We start from the raw sequence: 24203 nt of genomic DNA on the forward strand, positions 1-24203 counted from the left end.
CTTCTTTGATTTTAAACCAATAGTGTCTGCCAACTGGGTAATATTTCCCATTAAAACATTATCTTCTATAATTGATATAATTGCTTCATAAAGAGATAAACCACAGCATAATTCCACAGTCTTTGGGTTTATAAAATCTAATTATGTTCACAACACAATATTTTATTCTTAGTGATCTTAAAAAGAACATAAACTTGAACAAAGCCCAGACATTTATGGTAAAGTAATTGGGAAAATCAAGTTAATTATTGCATATAGAACTGCCTCTATTAGCAGCCCCTGAGACAAAGCCCTTTTTGCAGTCATTAATCTGAGTATAGGAAGGTTTGGTTCTGGTCCCCTGAGCCTGCATTAACAGCCTGTGGCTGAAGTGCAGAGTAAGGTTCAGGCCTAAAGTACTGGCTTCTCAAGGTTTGTCCAGGACCCCAGTCTCCTAAGTACAGAAGAACAGAGCTCCTAGCCTCAGCTTTTCATGTTACTTCAGAGGCAAGTGTGGAGAAGAGAGAGGGAGAGGCAGAGGGTGCAGGTATGACCTCCAAGGTGTGTTTCAACAGGAGATTTGCTTTCATCCATTTTACATTTGAGGATTCTAGAACAGATTGCTTTTTTTTTTTTTTTTTTTTTTGAGATGGAGTCTCTCTCTGTCACCTAGGCTGGAGTGCAGTGGCACAATCTTGGCTCACTGCAACCTCCATCTTCCGGGTTCAAGCAATTCTCCTGCCTCAGTTTCCTGAGTAGCTGGGATTACAGGCAGGCACTGCCATGCCCAGCTAATCTTTGTATTTTTAGTCGAGATTGGGTTTCACCATGTTGGCCAGGCGGCTCTCGAACTCGCGACCTCAAGTGATCTGCCTGCCTCAGACTTCCAAAGTGTTGGAATTACAGGCGTGAGCCACTGCGCCTAGCCAACAGATTGCATTTGGAGAAAGACAATCAATTGTTAAAATTTATTTTTGAAAACCTTTGCTCAATGCCATAGTCATGTGCTGTCTCTTTGTGAAAGGGAGAATGACTAAATATGTAAGAACTAGCCACTCAAGGGAACGTACTGGAAGGCCAAACAGCAACCCACATTACCTGAGAACCACATCTTAAAAACTCATAAGCCTCTCTTCAATACTATTTATAACTAAAAAGAAATCCTAATTTTAGTCTGGGTGCAGTGGTTCATACCTATAATTCCCAGTACTTTGAGAGGCCAAGGCGGGAGGATTGCTTGAGCCCAAGAGTTTGAGTCCAGGCCTGGGCAAAACGGTGAGACTCTGTCTCTACAAAAAATTTAAAATATAGCTGGGTATGGTGGTGTGCACTTGCTACCCAGGAGGCTGGGATAGGAGAATCGCTTGGGCCTGGGAGGTTGAGGCTGCAATGAGTCATGATTGTGCACGAGCCTGAGTGACAGAGCAATACCCTGTTTAAAAAAAAAAATGAAAGAAATTCTAATTAAACACACACACACCTGCACGCACACAAAGCAAACACCCCTAAACTGTACTTGACTTGCACCTCCTCCTATTGTTTTTATGTTAGAAAAGGGAGGGAGAGGGAGAGAAAGATACTAGAACAGGAGGAAACGATATTCCTTAATCAGCATTAGTGTTGTCCAGAACTATGGCACTCCATTTTGCTTCAGCATTCTTAGGTATTAACCTGACTTTCTTTGTATTTCTCTTCCCTTCTTCCCTCTGATTGGTAACTTGAGAGGCTTTTTCTCTCTTCTTCCTTCCCCTTTACCCATACCAAGAAGCAGGACATGCCCCTTTAGGAATCAGCGACTTAAAAGATTGTGAGACTCAGAGAAAGAAAGTTAATAATAGGCCCAAGAGCTAGCTAGAAAGATGAAAAGGTATGCACTTGTCCTCAGAATCTGCAGAAAATTCTGGCTTAAGAAAGTAAAGATGGGAGGTGGGGTGTGGTTAGGGTGGGAGATAATCATGGGCAAGTTGTACAGGAGGCAAAGAAGTAAAGATATTAGCCACTCAAGACTTTCTCTATAGAAGGATTTGTCAGTGGCAAGCTGGCTCCTACCTGGGACTCAGATGAACGTCAGTATCACTTCTTGGGAATGATCTTTCCTGACCACCTGGTGTAAAGTGGCCACCGAGTTGCTATCCACCACATTTTCCCATTTTACCTCTCTACACAGCACTTATTATCTGACATTTTCCTCTTTTTTTCTGCCTCTCTCCACCCCCTACCTCTGGCCTCTTCCCCACTAAAATGTAAGCTCCTTGGGGGCAATGACTTGTCCTAATTTACTGTCTGTCTCTTCCCCCTAGAATATAAGCCCCAAGACTGCAGGGATTGACTCGTTTTGTTAAATCCATATCCTTCAAAGGGTGTTGCACATATAACAGTGAGGGCATTCAATAGTTCAACGAATCCTTCTTTAATAAAAGATTTATAGAACGAAATCTTTTCTCCCCTGCGAAGGTTGCATTGTGATAAAGCAGCTTAAATTTTTCCCCCGAGTTGGGACAAAGGCAGGTACATTGTTCCCATTGCAGGTATAGCCTCAATTTCTAGTCCATTGGGACCAACAAGGGCTAATGGCAAAGATAGAATCAGAAGTGTATCTTTTGTGCTGAATAGTGATGTGGGTTAAGACACCACAGAATGAGAAAGCAGCTTCCTTCCCACTCTAGGGGGCGAGAAGGAGGCACTCGCTGCAGTGGAAACATTTGCAGAAGATCAAATAATGCTGTAATCCTTTAAGCTTGATAAAAGCTTTTTTTCATGTGTGATAGATTACAATTATAGTGAAATGTACTATAAAAATATTCTTCACATGTTACCAGATGTCTTCATCAGGTTTGCAAACATTAAAGATTTATCTTAGTCTTTCGTTATTTCGAACTCAAATACTACCTCCTTCTTGGCTTCTTTATGATCCTCCTTTTGCAAAAGAATCAAGCAAAGGCATATGACAATTTACAAGTCAAGATATTTAAGATTAGCATTTCATTAGTGATTTAAAATATATTCCTTTCAGAATATGCAAAGTACAAAAAATACATACATATTTTACGATAAACAGAATAGAGTTTTACATCAGGGGATACTTTTTTTTTTTTTAACACAATGAATAGTAATATCCCTTTTGGAGCAAAATGGCCTTAGTAAATGATAAAAAGCAAAATAAAGAGGATTGTCAGTGCAAAAAAAAAAAAGATAAATTCTGATTACTTATATGCTGGACATTAAGAAGTCTTGAATGACCATATGATTTATTATCCAAATAAGGGATGCTTCTGAGAGTGAATGAAGGCAGTTACTGGTCATAATTAACACTGGGACAATGGACAGAAACCAGGGCAAACTGGGATATATACTCAACCTCATTTCAGGGATATTTAATGACCATAAAATTGCTTTTAGATTTTTGTCAAGAAAAAAAAAAGTAAAACAAAATAGTCTGCTCCTTTGCTAAGGACATAGTAAGTAATGAGTCTTTTTTAAGTTAACTGCTTGATTTTTCATAATAAAATTAAATGACTAAATATGAGTATAAATTGACAACTGTTAGAGGAGATAAAAGAAATTCAGTTGGTAATCTACCTATTTTAATGAATGAATGAATGAATGAATGTTTATTTATTTATTTTTTAGAGATGGGGTCTCGCTCTGCTGCTCTGGCAAATGATCATCAATCATGGGGCACTGCAGTATCTAACTCTTGGGCCCAAGTGTTCCTTCTGCCTCAGCCTCCAGAGTAGCTAGGACTATAGGCATGAATTTACATGCCCTGCTCTACTCTATTTTAAACTGTTCCGGTCATTCGAAAAAGTTGTCCTTGTCCATAAATATTAATCACAATAGTCTGCTGGGTAACATTTCTCAGCTTAAAATATGCATTTCACATTTTAAAGATCAACTACTTTTCCATACTGACCTCATTGGTAGACGGATTTAATCTCCCACCCCAGTCCTTATGGATTGTGGCCATAAGGAGCACTGCTTGGGAGGCTTCTGAGGCCACTTGTACAGCTCAGCAGAAAGGCGTGTTCTGATTGACTAGTGATATCTGCAGGAGACATGGGATATGGGGCAATGGAAGGTTCAGCAAGTATTTGCTGTCAAAACAGGTACTGAACAAATACCTGTTTTAACAATAATTTTCTAGCATATATCTGGTTTGTAACCAAAAAGTTACATCTTGCTGATCCTGCATCTGTTACCTCTCATAGATTCTACTATAGTGTAAATAATATCCCAACTATGCCACAGGAGAACAAGACCATCACTCTTGATTTAAATGAAGACAGCAACCCATGATTCCACACATCATTGTTTCACAGCTCTGTTACTCCCAAATCACACTAAGATCAAATCCCTGATACCTGAATGGAGAGTAGGGGAGAAAAATAATACAACAAACGACTAATTAACTTCTCTTCTGTTTCTGTTCTTCACTTATTTTGTTATTTGGGGCTACATTTTTATCTACTCAAGAGAACTTTAAGTGATAAAACGAAAATTAAACTTGCCTCTCCCTTTGCAAGCAAACATTAGTTATTCTTGTTTTTTTTGTTGTTGTTGTTTTTTGTTTTTCTGTTGTTGTTGTTTTTTGTTTTTTTTTTCGCTCTTGTCGCCCAGGCTGGAGTGCAGTGGCATAATCTCAGCTCAGTGCAACCTCCGCCTTCCTGATTCAAGCGAGTCTCCCGCCTCAGCCTCCCGAGTAGCTGGGATTACAAGCACCTGCCACCATGCCCGGCTAATTTTTGTAATTTTAGTAGAGACAGGGTTTCAGCATGTTGGCCAGGTTGGACTCGAACTCCTGACCTCAGGTGATCCACCTGCCTCGGCTTCCCAAGGTGCTGGGATTACAGGCATGAGCCACCATGCCCAGCCTAATGACTCTATTTTAAAGGAAAATTTCCAGTATTTATTTTACTACCAGGTATTTTGCATTATTTACCCTTTCTGTATACAATAGAGAGCTGTTTTGCATCTTTCAATGAGGGAAAAGAAAGAGGAAATAGTTGACACTTCATAAAAAATATCCAAATAATGCTGTTTTTGTGCCTGTATGTGTGACCATGAAGCATGTTCCACCTTCGGAATCTCTCTAATTTTAAGAAATGAGGCAGAAGAATGGCTAAAATTTAAAGGGCATGGAGCTCCTGGAATTCTCACGTGGTAATGGTAGGAGCACAGAATGTCACTACTCTGGAAACAAGATTGGTAGAACTGAAACATATGCTTATCATACGGCCCAGGAATCCCCTACCTAAGTATTTATCCAAGGGAATGAAAACGTGTCCACATGAAGATATGTATGTGGATACATTTTTTCAAAAAGAGGCAGAATTCAATTTCTATTGCAGGGTAAACCCAAGTTCAGATTGCAAGGCAGCTTTCTCATGTTGATTTTGATCACACAGCTCTACTTTTCCAAGAGTGAAATCCTTTTGAAGTGGCTTTCCAAAATACTTTGTGGAAAATAAGAATTAATAGATGGCAACTCCTCGTTCATGATCCCCAAACAGGAGACAAATTCATCAGGAAGCAGGGTCTGTTCTGGAATAGTTTCACTGGGTGAATCGTTTTCCAAAAGCATGGTGGTTTCCTCCTCTACTGAGTTTTGTATGTCAGGAGAACTGCATTCTCCTTGATTTAATATGAGGCTTAATTCTCCAAGAAATAGTGTGCTGCTTGGTGAATTCACGCTTGAAACAGAAAAAGCAAAATTAGGATGCTTTTGTGACCTGGGATTATTTCCTGAGTCTAAGGAGTCAACTGGTGGTTTAAGTGTTAAGGAAGTGATTTCATCATTATTGCTGAGACGGCTTCTCCCAGGCAGAAAATTTGAAATTTGGGGTTTATATCCAGTGTTGAGATCAGGAATATACACAACCGTAGTATTGTCAAATAGCGAGTTTTGCAGGTAGTCTCTTGTCTCCAGGGGTCCTGTATTCTCCTTCTTGTAGTCTGTAGGCTTGTGTTCTGGGATAAAGATTTCTTTTATCTCTGTAATCGTGGGATCAACATACAGGACCTGCTCACTGGAATTATTATTCATAAGTTCATTATTTTCCTAGGAAAAAAAAGACATTGTTTTGTTTTACAAAAGACATTTAAAGGAACCAACCGGATAATTGAATGAGGACTGGAATTTTGCTTTCTTTCAACTGTGCTTTCTCCCTCCCTTTTCTCACATTGTTTATCTTCCCATACGATTTCCTCCTTTTGTCTTTTGTTATCCTGCTTGCTTCCAAATCTTTATTAAATTCTACATGAGAAGACTGGAGAAAAGCAATAGTAAAAATAATCCATTTCTTAAGCACATTTCTCAGTTTAAAAGTTTTAAAGAGAAAAGTTGAGTCTTACATATTAACTTATTACTTAATTTTAGGGCCTTTTAAAAATTGGTCTTCTGAGGCAAGAATATTAATATTAATATTTCTTGTTACAAGAAAATATTTTGTTGCTTAAATAAAAAAGGTTGGGGAGAATCCTATTTTGCTCACATACTGAGAATGAGCATGTGACAAACGCTTGGTACTGAGGTTCTCAAGGTGTATAGTGGCTGGGAGCAGTGGCTCAGGCCTGTAATCCCAGGACTTTGAGGTCAAGGCAGGCAGATCACTTGAGACCAGGAGTTTGAGACCAGCCTGGCCAACATGGTGAAACCCTATCTCTACTAAAAATACAAAAATTAGCCAGGCATGGTAGCGCAAGCCTATAATTCCAGCTACTCGGGAAGCTGAGGCAGGAGAATTGCTTGAGCCCAGGAGGCAGAGGTTACAGCGAGCTGAGATCATGCCACTGCACTCTAGCCTGGGTGACAGAGCAAGACTCTGTCTCAAAACAAAAAACAACAAATAAGTAAATAAATAAATCAATAAAGCTACTCACAATTCAGACATGTTTGTGATGATCAGGAGGGTGGGTGAAGGTTTTTTAACCTAATGACTTTTCTGGGCAATAAATGGACTTGAGGCCTTCCAACAGATGGCTGGCCTTCCTGGGCCAACTGTTACCCAACACAATTATAATATTATAGCTCCCTGTTATGGGCTGAATGTTTGTGTACTCTCTCCCCAGCCCCCCCATGTTGAAACCAACGTGATGTTATTTGAAAGTGGAGCCTTTGGGTGGTAATTAGGTCACTAGGGTGGAGCCTTCATGAATGGGATTAGTGAAGAAGAGACAGAAGAGAAACGATTTCTTCCTCTGCCATGTGAGAAGTCAGCTGTCCACAAGAGAGCCGTCACTAGCAAGTGAATTGACTGGCTCCCTCATCATGGACTTCCCAGCCTCTAGCACTGTGACAAATAAATATTTGTTGTTTAAACCACCCAAGCAGACCAAGACACCATTCCTTAGTCTCTTGGGCAGAAAACAAAACCTTATCTGAGGGAAACCCTAAGGTTTGCCTCTAATTCCAGGAGCCCAGAATAGAAAGGGAATGTAGCAAAGAGGGAGTTCTTGAATAAAGAGACATGAAATGTCATTCCAATGTTCTTTGGGCCCAACCTCCTTAGGGAGCTTGCCAGGTCTTGGCAAGAACAGCACAATGGGTGTTGCTTCAACAAAAAGCTTGACGTGAGGAGTGGCTGTAGTAAAAGCTGGATGGTGAGTGGATCAGATCACAGAAGTCTTGTGTTACAGAACTCAGACTCTATTCTGTTGACCAGTTGTCTTTGAACTTTTAAAAAGTATTTTATTTTTAGCCTAGAAACCCTTTGTTCAGATGACATGAGGTTGGGGAAAGAGTTAGCTAATAGGCTCACCAGGGCTTGAAACAGAGTCACTTCTATTTGTTTTACAAATACCTCATCTTCTTACCCAACATGCTGTTCTAACCCCCAGGTGTCCCCCTGACTTTGAATTTCCTCTGTTTCTCCTGAGCAACTCCTCACCTTTCAGTGACTTCTCTCCACTCCCATCACATGTTTGGGCTCATTTCTATCATTGCACTTACATCACTGCATTGTGAGCCTTGGATGATGTGTCTGTCCCTTGGATTGGGTTTTGAGCCCCTTGACAGCCAAGCCCGAGGGCCAGGGGTTATCAGTAACACACATAGCTTTAGCTTGCTCCTTCCCTCCTTTATGTTCAGTGAAGTCCCTGTACCCTCAGGGGCTTCCTGGTGTGTGGCCTTCTCTTCGCCAGAATGGAAACCTAGCCCACCCACGTGACACTATTGTTCACAGTTCTCTCATATTGCTTTTCTCAAATTCCACCGGGTTTAAAGAGTAAAATGATGTCCTTCTTGGGCTCCACCTGGCTCTCCATCTCATGTGAAACAGAAGCCCTTTGAGTCTTTGAGGCTCATTTCATTGAGCTTTTCTTCCCTACTCCCTTTGTTCCTGAAGACATCTACCAATTGCTTGGTCACCAGGTGACTCATGCATGAGGCCCACAATCTTCCACTTCACGTTTCTCTTTTGAACAGTTTTGTTTCTTTATTTCTTCCGCTTTCTTTCCCCCAACTCTATTGTCTCATCTCTTTTATGTATGGTTTGAAACAGGTACAATTTTGTTTTTACATATGTCTATATAATTATGTTAATATGTGTGCACATTTATTTATTTGAATGGAAATTCTATCCTAATTATTAGACTGCACTCTTGGTCTCAATTGCCACTCAGTTTTTGTTGGATGATGTTAGGTTACCTGTAGCATTTTCACAACATTGCTGTTTTTCATATTAGGAATATCTTCATAAAGCCATTTTGGTATTAACAATAATATCCTTCTTTTAATCCTAAAAAACAAAAATGACACATTAGAAGAAGCAGGCAATCATATAGGAGATTAGGAAGTCAACTACAATAAAATGTATATTAAAAATCAAATTTCCTAGGTCGGACACAGTGGCTCATGCCTATAATCCCAGCACTTTGGGAGGCTGAGGTGGGAGGATTGCTTGAGTCCAGGAGTTTGAGACCAGCCTGGGCAACATAGCCAGACCCTGTCTCTACAGAATATTAAAAAATTAGCTGGGTGTGGTGGTGCGTGCCTGTGGTCCCAGTTACTTGGGAGGCTGAGGTGGAAAGATCGCTTGAGCCTGGGAGGTCAAGGCTGCAGTGAGCTTTGACCATGCCACTACACTCACTCTGGGCAACAGAGTGAGACCCTTACTCAAAGAAAAAATTAATTAAAAAAATCAAACTTCCTGATGCAGAAGCTAAAGTTTTCATCTCTTACTTAATGAAAATTAAGTGGGAAATTGTGTCATTATCTTTTCAGATTTTCCTCTCATCTCTATTGCTCTGCTTCTTTTAATGAGCAAAAACATTTCAAAACACTCACACTAGATTCAAGATAAGTGGGAGAACCATCCTAGCAGTGAAACTGTACACATATTAAATAGAGCAAACTACTATAACCAGAAGATACCCATGTGGGAAAGTCTGAAAAACTTAAGGGATATTTTGTAGAACTTTCCAAGGTGACCATAACTACCGAATATTTAAAAAGAGAATGTTACATAACAAAGCCCTAAAATTTAAGCTCTTCTAATTCTAGATTTTGTAATTATTTCAAATAGGGTGGTAATGATGGTGATAGCTCCAAACTTTCTTGATGTGGATGGAGAAGGAGGCTGGGGAACATGTCTTGCAGTTGTGTGGCATAGTGAGAACTGGTTTCTACCTAGACTGTGTGCTTATTAAGGATCAGTGGGGTGGGGCTTTGGAAGGAAAAGGGAGAAGCCATAAACATCCCACTTCTTCCCCCAAGCTATCTATTAGCACTGCCACTGTGTTTAAAAACACTCTCTGCATTGACAGCACAAATTGGTTTGGGCAAAAATGTTGTACCAAGAACTTAGAAGAGACTAAACTGATCTCAGACAACTTTTTACATATTAACAATGGATCTGTTAGCAACAGATCAAACTTATTTGTTTACATAGGTTCTTTAAGAATCCGTACTAAATAACAACCAAAATGGCTAAGTGAACTTTGCTAGCCCAATTTGACCTTGGACTTCAGGATAAAAATTATTTCTTTACCCATCTTTATACAATGTCTTATGACTCCGTTCTTTTTTGTTTTGTTTACTAATTCACACTTTCTTCTGTATTTAAAATTAGACCAAATTAGCAAATTCATGCTATTGGAGTAATTTTTTATACAGCACACTGATACAGTGAGAATATATATATTATATAATATATATTACAAAATCCTTTTAAAGCTCTTGTTACCCAACTCCTGCCATGCCAAGTGGCCAATATTTCTGGCTTTTGAACTTTACCTCCCAGAGGTAAAGGAAGATTCAAGACAATTCATGGAAGGGAAGAGAATCAACAAATGGTAAAGTTCATGCAGGTATCAAACCAGAAAGGACTCATTCCTTAACCCAGGACTATATAATATATAATATATTATAATATATAAGGAATATATAATATATAATAATATATATTATATAATACATAATATATATAATATATAATATAATAAATATATATTATATATATATATTTACCTACTTTTGATTTTATTATGTTTAAAATGTTTTGGGCTAGGCACGTTGGCTCACACCTGTAATCCCAACATTTTGGGAGGCCAAGGCGGGCAGATCACTTGAGGCCAGGTGTTCGAGAGCAACCTGGCCAACATGATGAAATCCCATCTCTACCAAAAAACACAAAAATTAGTTGGGCATGGTGGTGTGTGCCTGTATTCCCAGCTACTTGGGAGGCTGAGGCATGAGAATCACTTGAACCCAGGAGGTGGAAGTTGCAGTGAGCCGAGATCGCACCACTGCACTCCAGCATGGATAATAGAGTAAGACTCTGTCTCAAAAAAAAATAGTAATAATAATAAATAAATAAACAAAATGTTTTGCTTTCTCTTGCTCACTTCTGTTTCTGAACTAAGGCTTTTATAGATAATAGTTGTATTAAATAAAAGTATCTGTTCAAATGTAAAATAAATATATTGAAATTATCTCATGTTTCATCTTTTTAAAAAGAGTACTTATTTAAATAATTAAATGAGCAAAGAATTGCCCTCTTTCCTCCTTTGTTGTCACGAATTGAAAATTAGTTTTTAAGTTATTCTTAGTTATGAACTTAATGTTACTTAAACTTTTACACTAGGACATGTTTAAATAATAACACAAATATTGATTTTTTGGGGGGTATTAATTTGAACATTAAAATATTTCAAGGGACTTTATAATCAAGTATATTTTAAAACAGCCTCAAATAAAATTCCATATTAGTTTGCCCTCCTCACAAGGGTATTAGGGATATGTTTATTAATGTGTAATTTAAATTTTGAAATATTAAGTTCTGAGTGAAAAACCTATCTAGATAAGAAATCATTAGTAGACTTTATTTAGAATAGCTCATTCAAAATATTTCTACTGCATTTGATTACAAATGTAAATGAAAGAAAGATTATTTCATGAAGCAAATGATGGCAAGAAGGAGAAACTCAGTGCCAATTTGGCAAAGAACATTCAAGTCAAAATTTGTGAGCAACTGGACATACTGGGGAACTGCCACACCAAACAACTCTAGTCAATCAGCAGCTTAGAAATACTCAATGCGGCCAGGTGCGGTGGCTCAAGTCTGTAATCCCAGCACTTTGGGAGGCTGAGACGGGTGGATCATGAGGTCAGGAGATCGAAACCATCCTGACTAACGCGGTGAAACCCCGTCTCTACTAAAAAAACACAACAAACTAGCCAGGCGAGGTGGCAGGTGCCTGTAGTCCCAGCTACTCGGGAGGCTGAGGCAGGAGAATGGCGTAAACCCGGGAGGCGGAGCTCACAGTGAGCTGAGATCCGGCCACTGCACTCCAGCCTGGGTGACAAAGCGAGAATCCATCTCAAAAAAAAAAAAAAAAAAAAAAAAAAAAAAGGAAATACTCAATGCATCAGTAAAATTTAGAAATCTAAGTGTCTTGCTTTTCTCAAAGTCTCATTTTAAATAACTAAGCATAGATCTTTATTAATACCATCACAGGAGGGAAAAAACTGAAGGGGGCCAAGTGTAAGGAACTTTCGGGCTGAATGCTAAAACACCAACACAATTGGTAAGGAATTGACAAATTTAAAAGTTGCCACAATTCTCTTCACACTGATTCAAGCTGATTTGTTTGGGTGGAATTCAAGTGTCAAAGCAAACTAAATATGGCCTGAGAAGGACTTCATACCTCTGTATTTGCATCCCTGTGGATGAACTATAACCTAGCTTAACAGGCAGACAAGAGCAAAAACCTGACTTAGGAGTATGTGCCTGTAACAATAACTGAGTCTTGGCCAATCCCAGTGGACCATACTTCAACCACTTATAGACTGCTAAGTGTTCAAACTGTGTTCAAATAAGACAAATGCCAACCTGTAACCAACCAGCTGTTTCTGTACATCACCGCCAATTTCTGTATGTCACTTCTCTCTCTCTTTTTTTTTTTTTTTTTTTTGTCTATAAATTTGTTCTGACCACAAGGCATCGCTAGAGTCTGTCTGAATCTGCTGTGATTCTGGGGCTGCCCAATTTTCAAATTGTTCATTGCTCAATTAAATTCCTTTAAACTGGTGAAGTTTTTCTTTTACTAGATGGTGTCAGAAGTGGGATATGAATTAGACCTTCTAATGACTCCCAGGAGCACTGAGGGAACAAGCAAGGAACCTGTTGGACCTACTTGTGTCCTTTGATCTCTCAGAGTAGCTGGGGATCATGGTAACTTCTCTCTTGAATTTCAGAGCTCCACAGATTTGTGTTTTGAACTCTCCAAGTTTCTTTGAGCAAATTTCTGTTCCAAACTGGGTTCAGAAGTCACAACAGAAACTGAACTGGGTCCAGGATGGGATTTGATCAGTAATTAACTGGATTGGATCCAGTTAGAGGCCTCTTAGATTTGACTAGGTCAGAAAGAAACTGGCAGTAAATGGTACTATTGCAGGGGTTGTAAAATTTGGCATTTGGAAATTCACAGGGATTTTTGTTTTCTACACCTTTGTTTCATTTTTCTTGCACATTTAGGTAGGAAAAGTCATTGGCTAAGTTTATCAAGGGAACCTGAAAGCAAAGCCAATATTTTAGGTAAAAATGAGATCCTTAATTTCTGAAAAGCAGAGTTCTTTCCAGTTTATACATTAGGTTTGGGAGGCAGCATAGTCTTACAGAAATCACAAAATCTTACCAAAGATAACTTACAATGGATCATTCCAAACGAACAACAACACACTGAAGTACATTTAAAAAAAAAAAACAAAAAACTGGATGAGGTCTCCATCTTGTTTTACATCCTTGGGAGCTTGACTTTGTAGCCACATGGTGGTACTTTCTCTTGGTCTCTGCCTTCAAGGGAACAGGAATTTCAGGGTTCATGTCACAGTTAGCTCCAAAAATTATGTTGAGTAGTTAAAAGTCTTTGCAAGTTCAAAATTAACTACTCTGGAGTCCTTCTGGGAAGCACAATGGAGACTGCCCAGTACTGTAGCTCAGTAGCAAAAGTTTTTTACTTTCACAGTGGTGGCCTGGGTTCGATTCCTGGGTTAAGGAATGAGTCCTTTCTGATTTGATACCTGCATGAACTTTACCATTTGTTGATTCTCTTCCCTTCCATGAATTGTCTTGAATTTTCCTTTCTCTGAGCACCTGGGAGGTAAAGTTCAAAAGCCAGAAATATTGGCCACTTGGCATGGCTAAAGTTGGGTAACAAGAACTTTAAAAGGATTTTTTAAAGCGCACTATATTTAAGAGTCAGCTTAATTAAAAGTGGATAGTCAAGTTATAGGTATATTTAAAAGGCCTTTATGTCTTTTCTTTTCTTTTCTTTTCTTTTTTTGAGACAGAATCTCGCTCTGTTGCCCAGGTTGGAGTGCAGAGGCACAATCTCGGCTCACTGCAAGCTCCACCTCCTGGGTTCATGCCATTCTCCTGCCTCAGCCTCCCAAGTAGCTGGGACTACAGGTGCCCACCACCATGCCCAGCTAATTTTTTGTATTTTTAGTAGAGATGGGGTTTCACCGTGTTAGCCAGGATGGTCTTGATCTGCTGACCTTGTGATCCGCCCGCGTTGGCCTCCCAAAGTGCTGGGATTACAGGTGTGAGCCATGGCACCTGGCTGCCTTTGTATCTTTTCTTTTTGTGGATCTTGTTTTGCTGAAAAAGGTTTTTTTCTTCTCAGTTGACTGAATTATTTTTCTCCGTTTTGTCTTGTCACTCTTAAGGCACACATGAGAGGCCCTAAGATAGCTTCTGATAGCCTAGGACTCCTTGGGAAAAATAATGAAGGTGCAACTGACCCTGTTTTGGAAAAAAAAACCCTCTGTTTTCCTCATGGAACCCCAAGAATTAAAAGCAAATAGATCTCTCTCAAAATCCGTTTTGACTTCCAGCTGTGCCTGCTTATTAGACCCCAGAAACTGCATGTTTTCCTAGCCATTTCTTGATGGGCTCCACTCCAAGTTCAGTAATCCAATGAAGAAACTGGCAAATGAAAAATCCTACAACTACTGGATCTTGTTCTCTGTGTAGTTATATACATGTTGTGTGTATGATGTTTATATAAAAGAGCTCTAAGTAATTGGCTTAAAGAAAAATAAGGGCTTAGATAAAACATTTTGGAAGAAAAAATAAAAATTGTAATGTCTTAGTTCATGTAACTTTAGTAATATTTGGGAAATAAAAACAGCTTTAAAGATTATTGGTAAAATAAAGGCATTTTGTCTAAATTAGACAGGTCAGATATTAGGTTGATTAATGCTTTAAGGTCATAAACTGCTTTAACTTTTGAAAACTGTTCAATTTACCTACCTTGGAGACATTAAATTCTCAATAAGGCCTGGGGATATGTGGAATTAGCCATGCTCCCCTAGCTATGCAAAATAGGTCATAAAGAAAATAGATTTTATATAAGAAAGGATATTGTATAGTAAATTCTTGTCCTAAAGTAAACTGGTTGCTTAAAAAGAGAGATGATTAGGACAATTCAGAAAGTCTAAGCATGTCACAGATGGTCTGTATAAATCATGAAAGGATACATGAAAGGAAATTTATGCAACCAAATTAAAAGTTGCTAACAGTTACCATTACAACATGTAGTCATGACTACTGAAAATAGATTTACATGCAAGGTGTATAAGGAAACTAAAATGCATTTTTGCTAGAAGGTTATAAGGCACAGGAATGTAAATTTTTGTCTAGGTTAGAGGGTGAAAAGATTGTTTAAAATTAAAATAAAGCTAAAGGTTTGAATACATTGTGGAAGGTTTGTGAAAAGTTAATCTTATAAAAAGAAATTCTGTGCAGACATTGGCTAAAGATAAATGAGTATTGTTAAGTTTTTCTGTAAATTAAAATTGAAATAAAAGCACAACAGGTTTTTCTTAGAGCACTGATCTGCTTTTTGACAAAAATATGTAAAGGGTTATAAAATGTTTACAAGAATCTCACCTCATGGTCAAAACTGGTTAAGCATAATATCAAGTGTTTTAAACCTTTAATGTATTTTATAGGCTTCCCAAAATGAAATTTCAGCTTCAAAATTATCTTTCTAACCCCATACTTTTGGATGCTACAGAGGGCCCTTAAAGCATCTGAAGGAGAGGTAAACAGAATTATCTATATGTTTAGTTACATGGGATTGTCAAAATAAAAACAATGTTTAATCTTCTTCAGGTTATATTTTAATGAATAACATTAATATATGTTCCAAAATTGTATAGGATTTCTAAAATTCTATTGTCTCAATATATCCTTTCAATCATAGTTAAGGTTATTATGTTAAGTTATCATAGACCACAGAGATAACCATATTTCCTTGTGAACTGTGTTTTTAACTATCACTATTTGAAGTCATTACATTAAGTTAATTACTTAATGCTAATGCAATTTCTGAAAGCTTCACAAACACGCAAAATCCTAGAATATGGTATCTTTTAGAAAGTTCATGAAAGGATAAAAAGGACCCTAAAAAGCACTCTTGAATACAGGTTTCTAATAACTTTAAATTCATATCATTTAGACTGGGTAAGAATCCCTAAAACTTTAATAAAAAGACTAACTGGTTTATAAAACTGCTAACTGAAGTAGAACAAAAATTAATTAAATACCATGAAAATACTCTGCCAGATTTTCATGCTAAACCAGCATGAAAAATCAGCATGCTAGAGAGCTAGCAAGATGGCTGAATAGGAACAGGTCCTGTCTGCAGCTCTCAGAGATATCGACGAAGAAGGCGGTGATTTCTGCATTTCCAACTGAGATACTAAGTTAATCTCATGGGGATTGGTTGGATAGTGGGTGCAGTCTATGGAGGGTGAGCCTAAGAAAGGTGGGGTGTCACCTCACCCGGGAAGCACAAGGGGTCGGGGGATTTCCCTTTCCTAGTCAAAGGAAGCTATGAGAGACTGTACTGCGAGGAATGGTACACTCTAGCCCAGATACTGCACTTTTTCCACAGTCTTCACAATCAGCAGATCAGGAGATTCCTTCTGGTGCCTGACTCAGTGGGTCCCACCCCCATGGAGCCCAGCAAGCTAATATCCACTGGCTTGATTGGGAGAAACTAGCACAAAAAAGCTGAAATTTCCAAAAACCAGAATGCCTCTTCCCCCGCAAAGGATCACAACTCCTCGCCAGCAAGGGAACAAAACTGGATGGAGAATGAGTCTGATGAATTGACAGAAGTAGGCTTCAGAAAGTGGGTAATAAACTCTTCTGAGCTAAAACAGCATGTTCTAACCCAATGCAAGAAAGCTAAGAACCTTGAAGAAAAGACAAATTGCTAGCTAGAATAACCAGTGTAGAGAAGAACATAAATAACCTGATGGAGCTGAAAAACACAGCACAAGAACTTTGTGAAGCATACACAAGTATCAATAGCCAAGTCAATCAAGCAGAAGAAAGAATATCAGAGATTAAAGATCAACTCAATGAAATAAAGCAAGAAGACAAGATCAGAGAAAAAAGAATGAAAAGAAACAAACAAAACCTCCAAGAAATATGGGACTATGTGAAAAGACCAAATCTACATTTGAATGGTGTATCTGAAAGTGACAAGGAAAATGGAACCCAGTTGGAAAACACATTTCAGGATATTATCCAGGAGAACTTCCCCAACCTAGTAAGACAGGCCAACATTCAAATTCAGGAAATACAGAGAACACCGCAAAGACATTCCTCGAGAACAGGAACCCCAAGACACAAATCATCAGATTCACCAAGGTTGAAATGAAGGAAAAAATGTTAAGGGCAGCCAGAGGAAAAGGTCTGGTTACCCACAAAGGGAAGCCCATCAGACTAACAGTGGATTTCTCAGCAGAAACACTATAAACCAGAAGAGAGTGGCGGCCAATATTCAACATTGTTAAAGAAAAGAATTTTCAACCTGGTATTTCATATACAGCCAAACTAAGCTTCATAAGCGAAGGAGAAATAAAATCCTTTCCACACAAGCATATGCTGAGAGATTTTGTCACCACCAGGTCTGCCTTACAAGAGCTCCTGAAGGAAGCACTAAACATGGAAAGGAAAACCAGTACCAGCCACTGCAAAAAACATACCAAATTGTAAAGACCATTGATGGTATGAAGAAACTGCATCAACTAACGGGCAAAATAACCAGCTAACATCATAATGACAGTATCAAATTCATATATAACAATATTAACCTTAAAAGTAAATGGGCTAGGCCAGGTGTGGTGGCTCATGTCTGTAATCCCAGCACTTTGGGAGGCCTAGGCGGGCAGATCACCTGAGGTCGGGAGTTTGCAACCAGCCTGACCAACATGGAGAAACTCCATCTCTACTGAAAATACAAAATTAGCTGGGTGTGGTGGCACATGCCTGTAATCCCAGCTACTAGGGAGGCTGAGGCAGGAGAATTGCTTGAACCTGGGAGGTGAAGGTTGCAGTGAGCCAAGATTGCGCCATTGCACTCCAGTCTGGGCACCAAGAGTGAAACTCCGTCTCAAAAAAAAAAAAAAAAAAAAAAAAATGTAAATGGGCTAAATGCCCCAATTAAAAGACACAGACTGGCAAATTGGATAAAGAATCAAGACCCATTGGTGTGAGTATTCAGAAGACCCATCTTACATGTAAAGACACACACAAAATAAAGGGATGAAGGAAGATTTACCAAGCAAATGGAAAGAAAAAAAAAAAAAAGCAGGGGTTGCAATCCTAGTCTCTGATAAAACAGACTTTAAACCAACGAAGATAAAAAGAGACAAAGAAGGGCATTACATAATGATAAAAGGAGTAATGTAACAAGAAGAGCTAACTATCCTAAATATATATACACCCAATATAGGAGCACCCAGATTCATAAAGTCAGTTCTTAGAGACCTACAAAGAGACTTAGACTCCTACACAATAATAGTGGGAGACTTTAACACCCCACTGTGAACATTAGACAGATCAGTGAGACAGACAATTAACAAGGATATCCAGGACTTGAACTCAGCTTTGGACCAAGCAGGACCTATAGACATCTACAGAACTCTCCACTCCAAATCAACAGAATATACATTCTTCTCAGCACTACATCACACTTATTCTAAAATTGACCACATAATTGGAAGTAAAACACTCCTCAGCAAATGCAAAAGAATGGAAATCATAACAAACTGTCTCTCAGACCACAGTGCAATCAAATTAGAACTCAGGATTAAGAAACTCACTCAAAACCACACAACTACATGGAAACTGAACAACCTGCTCCTGAATGACTACTGGGTAAATAACAAAATGAAGGCAGAAATAAAGATGTTCTTTGAAACCAGTGAGAACAAAGACATAACATACCACAATCTCTGGGACACATTTATAGCAGTGTGTAGAGGGAAATTTATAGCACTAAATGCCCACATCACAAAGCTGGAAAGATCTAAAATCAACACCCTAACATCACAATTAAAAGAATTAGAGAAGCAAGAGCAAAGAAATTCAAAAGCTAGCAGAAGACAAGAAGTAACTAAGATCAGAGCAGAACTGAAGGCGATAGAGATATGAAAACCCCTTCAAAAAATCAATGAATCCAGGAGCTGGTTTTTTGAAAAGATCAACAAAATAGATAGACCACTAGTAAGACTAATAAAGAAGAAAAGAGAAGAATCAAATAGATGCAATAGAAAATGATAAAGGGGATATCACCACCAATCCCACAGAAATATAAACTATCATCAGAGAATACTATAAACACCTATATGCAAATAAACCAGAAAATCTAGAAGAAATGGATAAATTCCTGGACACATACATCCTCCCAAGACCAAACCAGGAAGAAGTCAAATCCCTGAACAGACCAATAACAAGTTCTGAAATTGAGGCAGTAATTAATAGCCTACCAACCAAAAAAAGTCCAGGACCAGACGGAGTCACAGCCGAATTCTACCAGAGGTATAAAGAGGAGCTGGTACTATTCCTTCTGAAACTATTCCAAACAGTAGAAAAAGAGGGAATACTCCCTAACTGATTTTATGAGGCCAGCATCATTCTGATACCAAAACCTGGCAGAAACACAACAAAAAAAGCAAATTTTAGGCCAATATCCCTGATAAACATCGATGCGAAAATCCTCAATAAAATACTGGTGAACGGAATCCAGCAGCACATCAAAAAACTTATGCACCACAATCAAGTCAGCTTTATCCCTGGTATTCAAGGCTGGTTCAACATAGGCAAATCAATAAATGTAATCCATCACATAAACAGAACTAAAGATGCAAACTACATGATAACCTGAATAGATGCAGAAAAGGCCTTTGACAAAATTCAACAGCCCTTAGTGCTAAAAACTCTCAATAAACTAGGTATTGATGGAATGTATCTCAAAATAATAAGAACTATTTATGACAAACCCACAGCAAATAAAATACTGAATGGACAAAAACTGGAAGCATTCCCTCTGAAAACTGGCACAAGACAAAGATGCCCTCTCTCACCACTCCTTTTCAACACAGTATTGGAAATTCTGGCCAGGGCAATAGGCAAGAGAAAGAAATAAAGGGTATTCAATTAGGAAAAGAGGAAGTCAAATTGTCTCTGCAGATGACATGATTGTATATTTAGAAAACCCCATCGTCTCAGCCCCAAAACTCCTTACACTGATAAGCAACTTCAGCAAACTCTCAGGATACAAAATTGATGCACAAAAAACCACAAGCATTCCCATACACCAATAACAGGCAAACAGTGAGCCAATCATGAGTGACCTCCCATTAACGATTGCTACAAAGAGAATTAAAAACCTAGGAATACAACTTACAAGGGATGTGAAGGACTTCTTCAAAAAGAACTACAAACCACTGCTCAAGGAATTAAGAGAGGACACAAACAAATGGAAATCCATGCTAATGGATAGGAAGAATCAATATCGTGAAAATGGCCATATTGCCCAAAGTAATTTATAGATTCAATGCTATCCCCATCAAGCTACCAGTGACTTTCTTCACAGAATTGGAAAAAAATACTTTAAATTTCATATGGAACCAAAAAAGAGCCCACATAGCCAAGACAATTCTAAGCAAAAAGAACAAACCTGGAGGCATCACACTACCTGACTTCAAACTATACTACAAAGCTACAGTAACAAAAACAGCATGGTACTGATACCAAAACAGATATATAGATCAATGGAACAGAACAGAGACCTCAGAAATAACACCACACATCTACAACCATCTGATATTTGACAAACCTGACAAAAACAAACAATGGGGAAAGGATTCCCTATTTAATAAACAGTGTTAGGAAAACAGGCTAGCCATATGCGTAAGGCTGAAAGTGCATCCCTTCCTTCCACCTTATGCAAAAATTAACTCAAATGGATTAAATATTTAAACATAAGAGCTAAAACCATAAAAACCCTAGAAGAATACCTAGACAATACCATTCAGGACATAGGCAAGGGCAAAGACTTCATGATGAAAACACCAAAAGCAATGGCAACAAAAGCCAAGATTGACAAATGGGATCTAATTAAACTGAAGAGCTTCTGCACAGCAAAATAAACTATCATCACAGTGAATAGGCAACCTACAGAATGGGAGAACATTTTTGCAATCTACCCATCTGACAAAGGGCTAATATCCAGAATCTACAAGGTACTTAAACAAATTTACAAGAAAAAAACAACCCCATCAAAAAGTGGGTGAAGGATGTGAACAGACACTTCTCAAAAGAAGATGTTTATGTGGCAAACAAACATATGAAAAAAAGCTCATCATCACTGGTCATTAGAGAAATGCAAATCAAGACCACAATGAGATACCATCTCATGCCAGTTAGAATGGCGATCATTAAAAAGTCAGGAAACAAGAGATGCTGGCAAGGCTGTGGAGAAATAGGAACACTTTTACATTGTTGGTGGGAGTGTAAATTAGTTCAACCATTGTGGAAGACAGTGTGGCAATTCCTCAAGGATCTAGAACCAGAAATACCATTTGACCCAGCAATCCCATCACTGGGTATAACCCAAAGGATTATAAATCATTCTACTATAAAGACACATGCACGTGTATGTTTATTGCAGCACTGTTCACAATAGCAAAGCCTTGGAACAAACCCAAATGCACATCAATGATAGATTGGATAAAGAAAATGTGGCACACATACATCATTGAATACTATGCAGCCATAAAAAGGATGAGTTAATGTCCTTTGCATGGGTTATGTCCTTGATGGGTTGATGGGTGCAGCAAACCACCATGGCACATGTATAGCTATGTAACAAATCTGCACGTTCTGCACATGTACTCCAGTACTTAAAGTATAAGAAAAAAAAAAAAAAAAAAAAAAACAGAAATCAGCATGCTAAATCAGCTAATACTAAAATTGTTTAGATATACAATTTGAATAAACTCCATGATCTACGTCAAATTACCTATGATAACTCATCAGTTATCAGTGCTATGCACCTAAATTGGAGAAACAACTGGTATTCAAGAGGACATAAACCCATTTTTAAGCATGGACTTATGGAGAACCAAGATGGTCACTTTGTCCTTCCAGAGTCCTTCAGGCTTTTATTATTAAAAGTTCTGCATTCCGCGACTCGTAATGGAAAAGATAAAATGATCCAAATTAAATATGTTTGCGTGGTGACTTATAAACTACTAAAATGCTTATAAACAATGTTTGGTTTGTCAAACCCATATTCCTGGGAAAACAATCAAAGCTTCAAGTACATTTGGCTACTTGATGAGACATTTAAATATTTGTAAGAGATTTCACTCAATTGTCACTTTCAATGCGTATTTTCTGGTTGTATGAAAGCTTTCCCATGCAAGAAGACTGATGTTATAATAGTAGATTGTTATGCTACAGTATATTTTTACATGGTTAAAAAAAGCTGTTTATGGTTCACTGAGGACAATCCACCCCTTTACAATCTAGAACCCAAAGAATGAATCTTCTGAGAACATTAGAGAAAGACTGTCCTTGCCATCCACACTACAGCAAAACTTTGGGACCTTGAACTTCAGTTTCAGAGGTCCCACAACTTTCATAATCTCACAACTGAGAAGGGTCCTTCCACACCCATTGCAACCCTTAAGGTAAAGCTAACCAGGACAATTTCTCCCCAGATGACAGCGTGCTTAATGTGAGCAGCTTATCCCAAAATCATGGATTCAGACTTCTCTGCTATCATGAGACTCTTACCTTTGAATATTTTTTTTTCTTGCTTATGCCTCTATGAACAGTAGAAGTGAAAAGGAGTTCCGTTATGTGTGTATTATGGGGTATATGTTTATTTGTGAAGGATTTTGCAGCCAGCCTTATACATGGATAACGTTATACTTTGGTGGATAAAAGATGAAGGCCCAATGCAGCTGAGAAATTTTAAGAGTTCATAATCAGTCAGAAACAGAACATTGATTCATTCCTCTTAACCCACATCATGGGCTAAAGAGAACATTGCCAGGAGGCCTTCACTCTTCTAGAAGGACATCATTTGTTAGGTCTTTTTTTCTATACTTTGAGGTAAAAGAGGCACTGATTAGAAATGTATCCCTCATGATAGGTTCTATAGCAGATTCTACTGTAAAGGCTATGGTTACACAACAAACTTTAAATTCTCTTGTGAAAGTTACGTGAAATAGTATAATTGGCCAAACAGAAAAGTATTGGCTAAACAGCTGCTGACACTTATGGCCTATGGAGAAAACATCGGGTATTTATAGTGATTCAGTTGTAGGGGATTAATGAAAAAAATCACTTAGTTAAGTGAGTAGACTCTTCGTCTAGCTCATTCTTTCATGTATTTGATTTTAGATGGTTGGTTTGGCTTGTGAGGACCCTGGGTAAAGAACATGCTCCAGACTCTTAGTATTATTCTCCCAATAGTCCTAATAGTAATCTCCCTGGTACACTGTATTCTCTCAAAGATTTTAAATGTTTACAAGCAGCTATCTCTAGAATGTCAAATGGTCTCTCTTCAACTGGAATAACAAGAGCTAAAAGAAATGTGTGACCATCAGGACACCGTAACCTATGAATTACACACTGAGACCAGAAACCCAAAATGATGGTAACTGAGAGTGGCACTGAGGCCCTAAGTTTTGGTCATACTCTCACCTAAGTGAGAACCTGACCAAAAACGGGGATTTTTTTTTAAAACAAAATTATGGGAGGCCATTGTTTTGGACTGAGCTCATGCACTAGACTCCAACAGACCAAACCAAAACAAAATGGAGTTGCTCATGCTAAATACGACATAATCAAGCTAAGACTTTAAGGAAACACATAGATCCTAGAACAGACCAGGTTTTGTTTTTCTCCTATAAACAGGATGTTTCAGCATAAGAAGGTACCTTCTACTCAGTCCTTGTTCCCACCTTACAGAACCCACTGTTCTACTGTTTCCCAGTGGGTTTCAAGACCATGTAAGTACATTTACAATGGTGATAGTGACATCAATGACTAAAGTTTTGGTCAGTCTCTCAAAATTGAGAAAATCATCAAAAGGGGGGAATTATTAAGGCAAACTGAATATGATCTGAGAAGAACTCCATACTTCTATATTCGAGTCCTTGTGGATGAACTGTAACCTAGCCTAATAGGCAGACAAGATTGAAAACCTAACTTAGTAGTATGTGTCTGTAACAATAGCTGAGTCTTGGCCAATCCCAGCAGCCATACTTCAACCACTCATAGACTGCTAAGTGTTCAAACTGTGTTCAAATAAGGCAAACACCAACCCATAACCTATCCAGCTGTTTCTGTACTCCACTGCCGATTTCTGTATGTCACTTCTCTTTTTTTTTTTTTTTTTTTTTGTCT

General features: G+C 38.3%; 1 protein-coding gene across 1 annotated transcript in view; it reads right to left on the minus strand.

Moving 5' to 3' along the window:
* Nucleotides 1–2927: 2927 nt before the first annotated feature.
* IL23R (interleukin 23 receptor) overlaps nucleotides 2928–24203 on the minus strand; it is an 87892-nt gene continuing 66616 nt past the window's right edge. Inside the window, exons 10-11 of the mRNA XM_028832665.2 lie at nucleotides 8624–8714; nucleotides 2928–6037 (exon numbers count right to left, since the gene is read on the minus strand). Of these exons, the coding sequence (XP_028688498.2) occupies nucleotides 5387–6037; nucleotides 8624–8714 (742 nt within the window). The 3' untranslated portion in view covers nucleotides 2928–5386. The remainder of the gene's footprint in view (nucleotides 6038–8623; nucleotides 8715–24203) is intronic.

This window comes from Macaca mulatta, chromosome 1 (assembly GCF_049350105.2).
Source record: "Macaca mulatta isolate MMU2019108-1 chromosome 1, T2T-MMU8v2.0, whole genome shotgun sequence".
NCBI lineage: Eukaryota > Metazoa > Chordata > Mammalia > Primates > Cercopithecidae > Macaca > Macaca mulatta.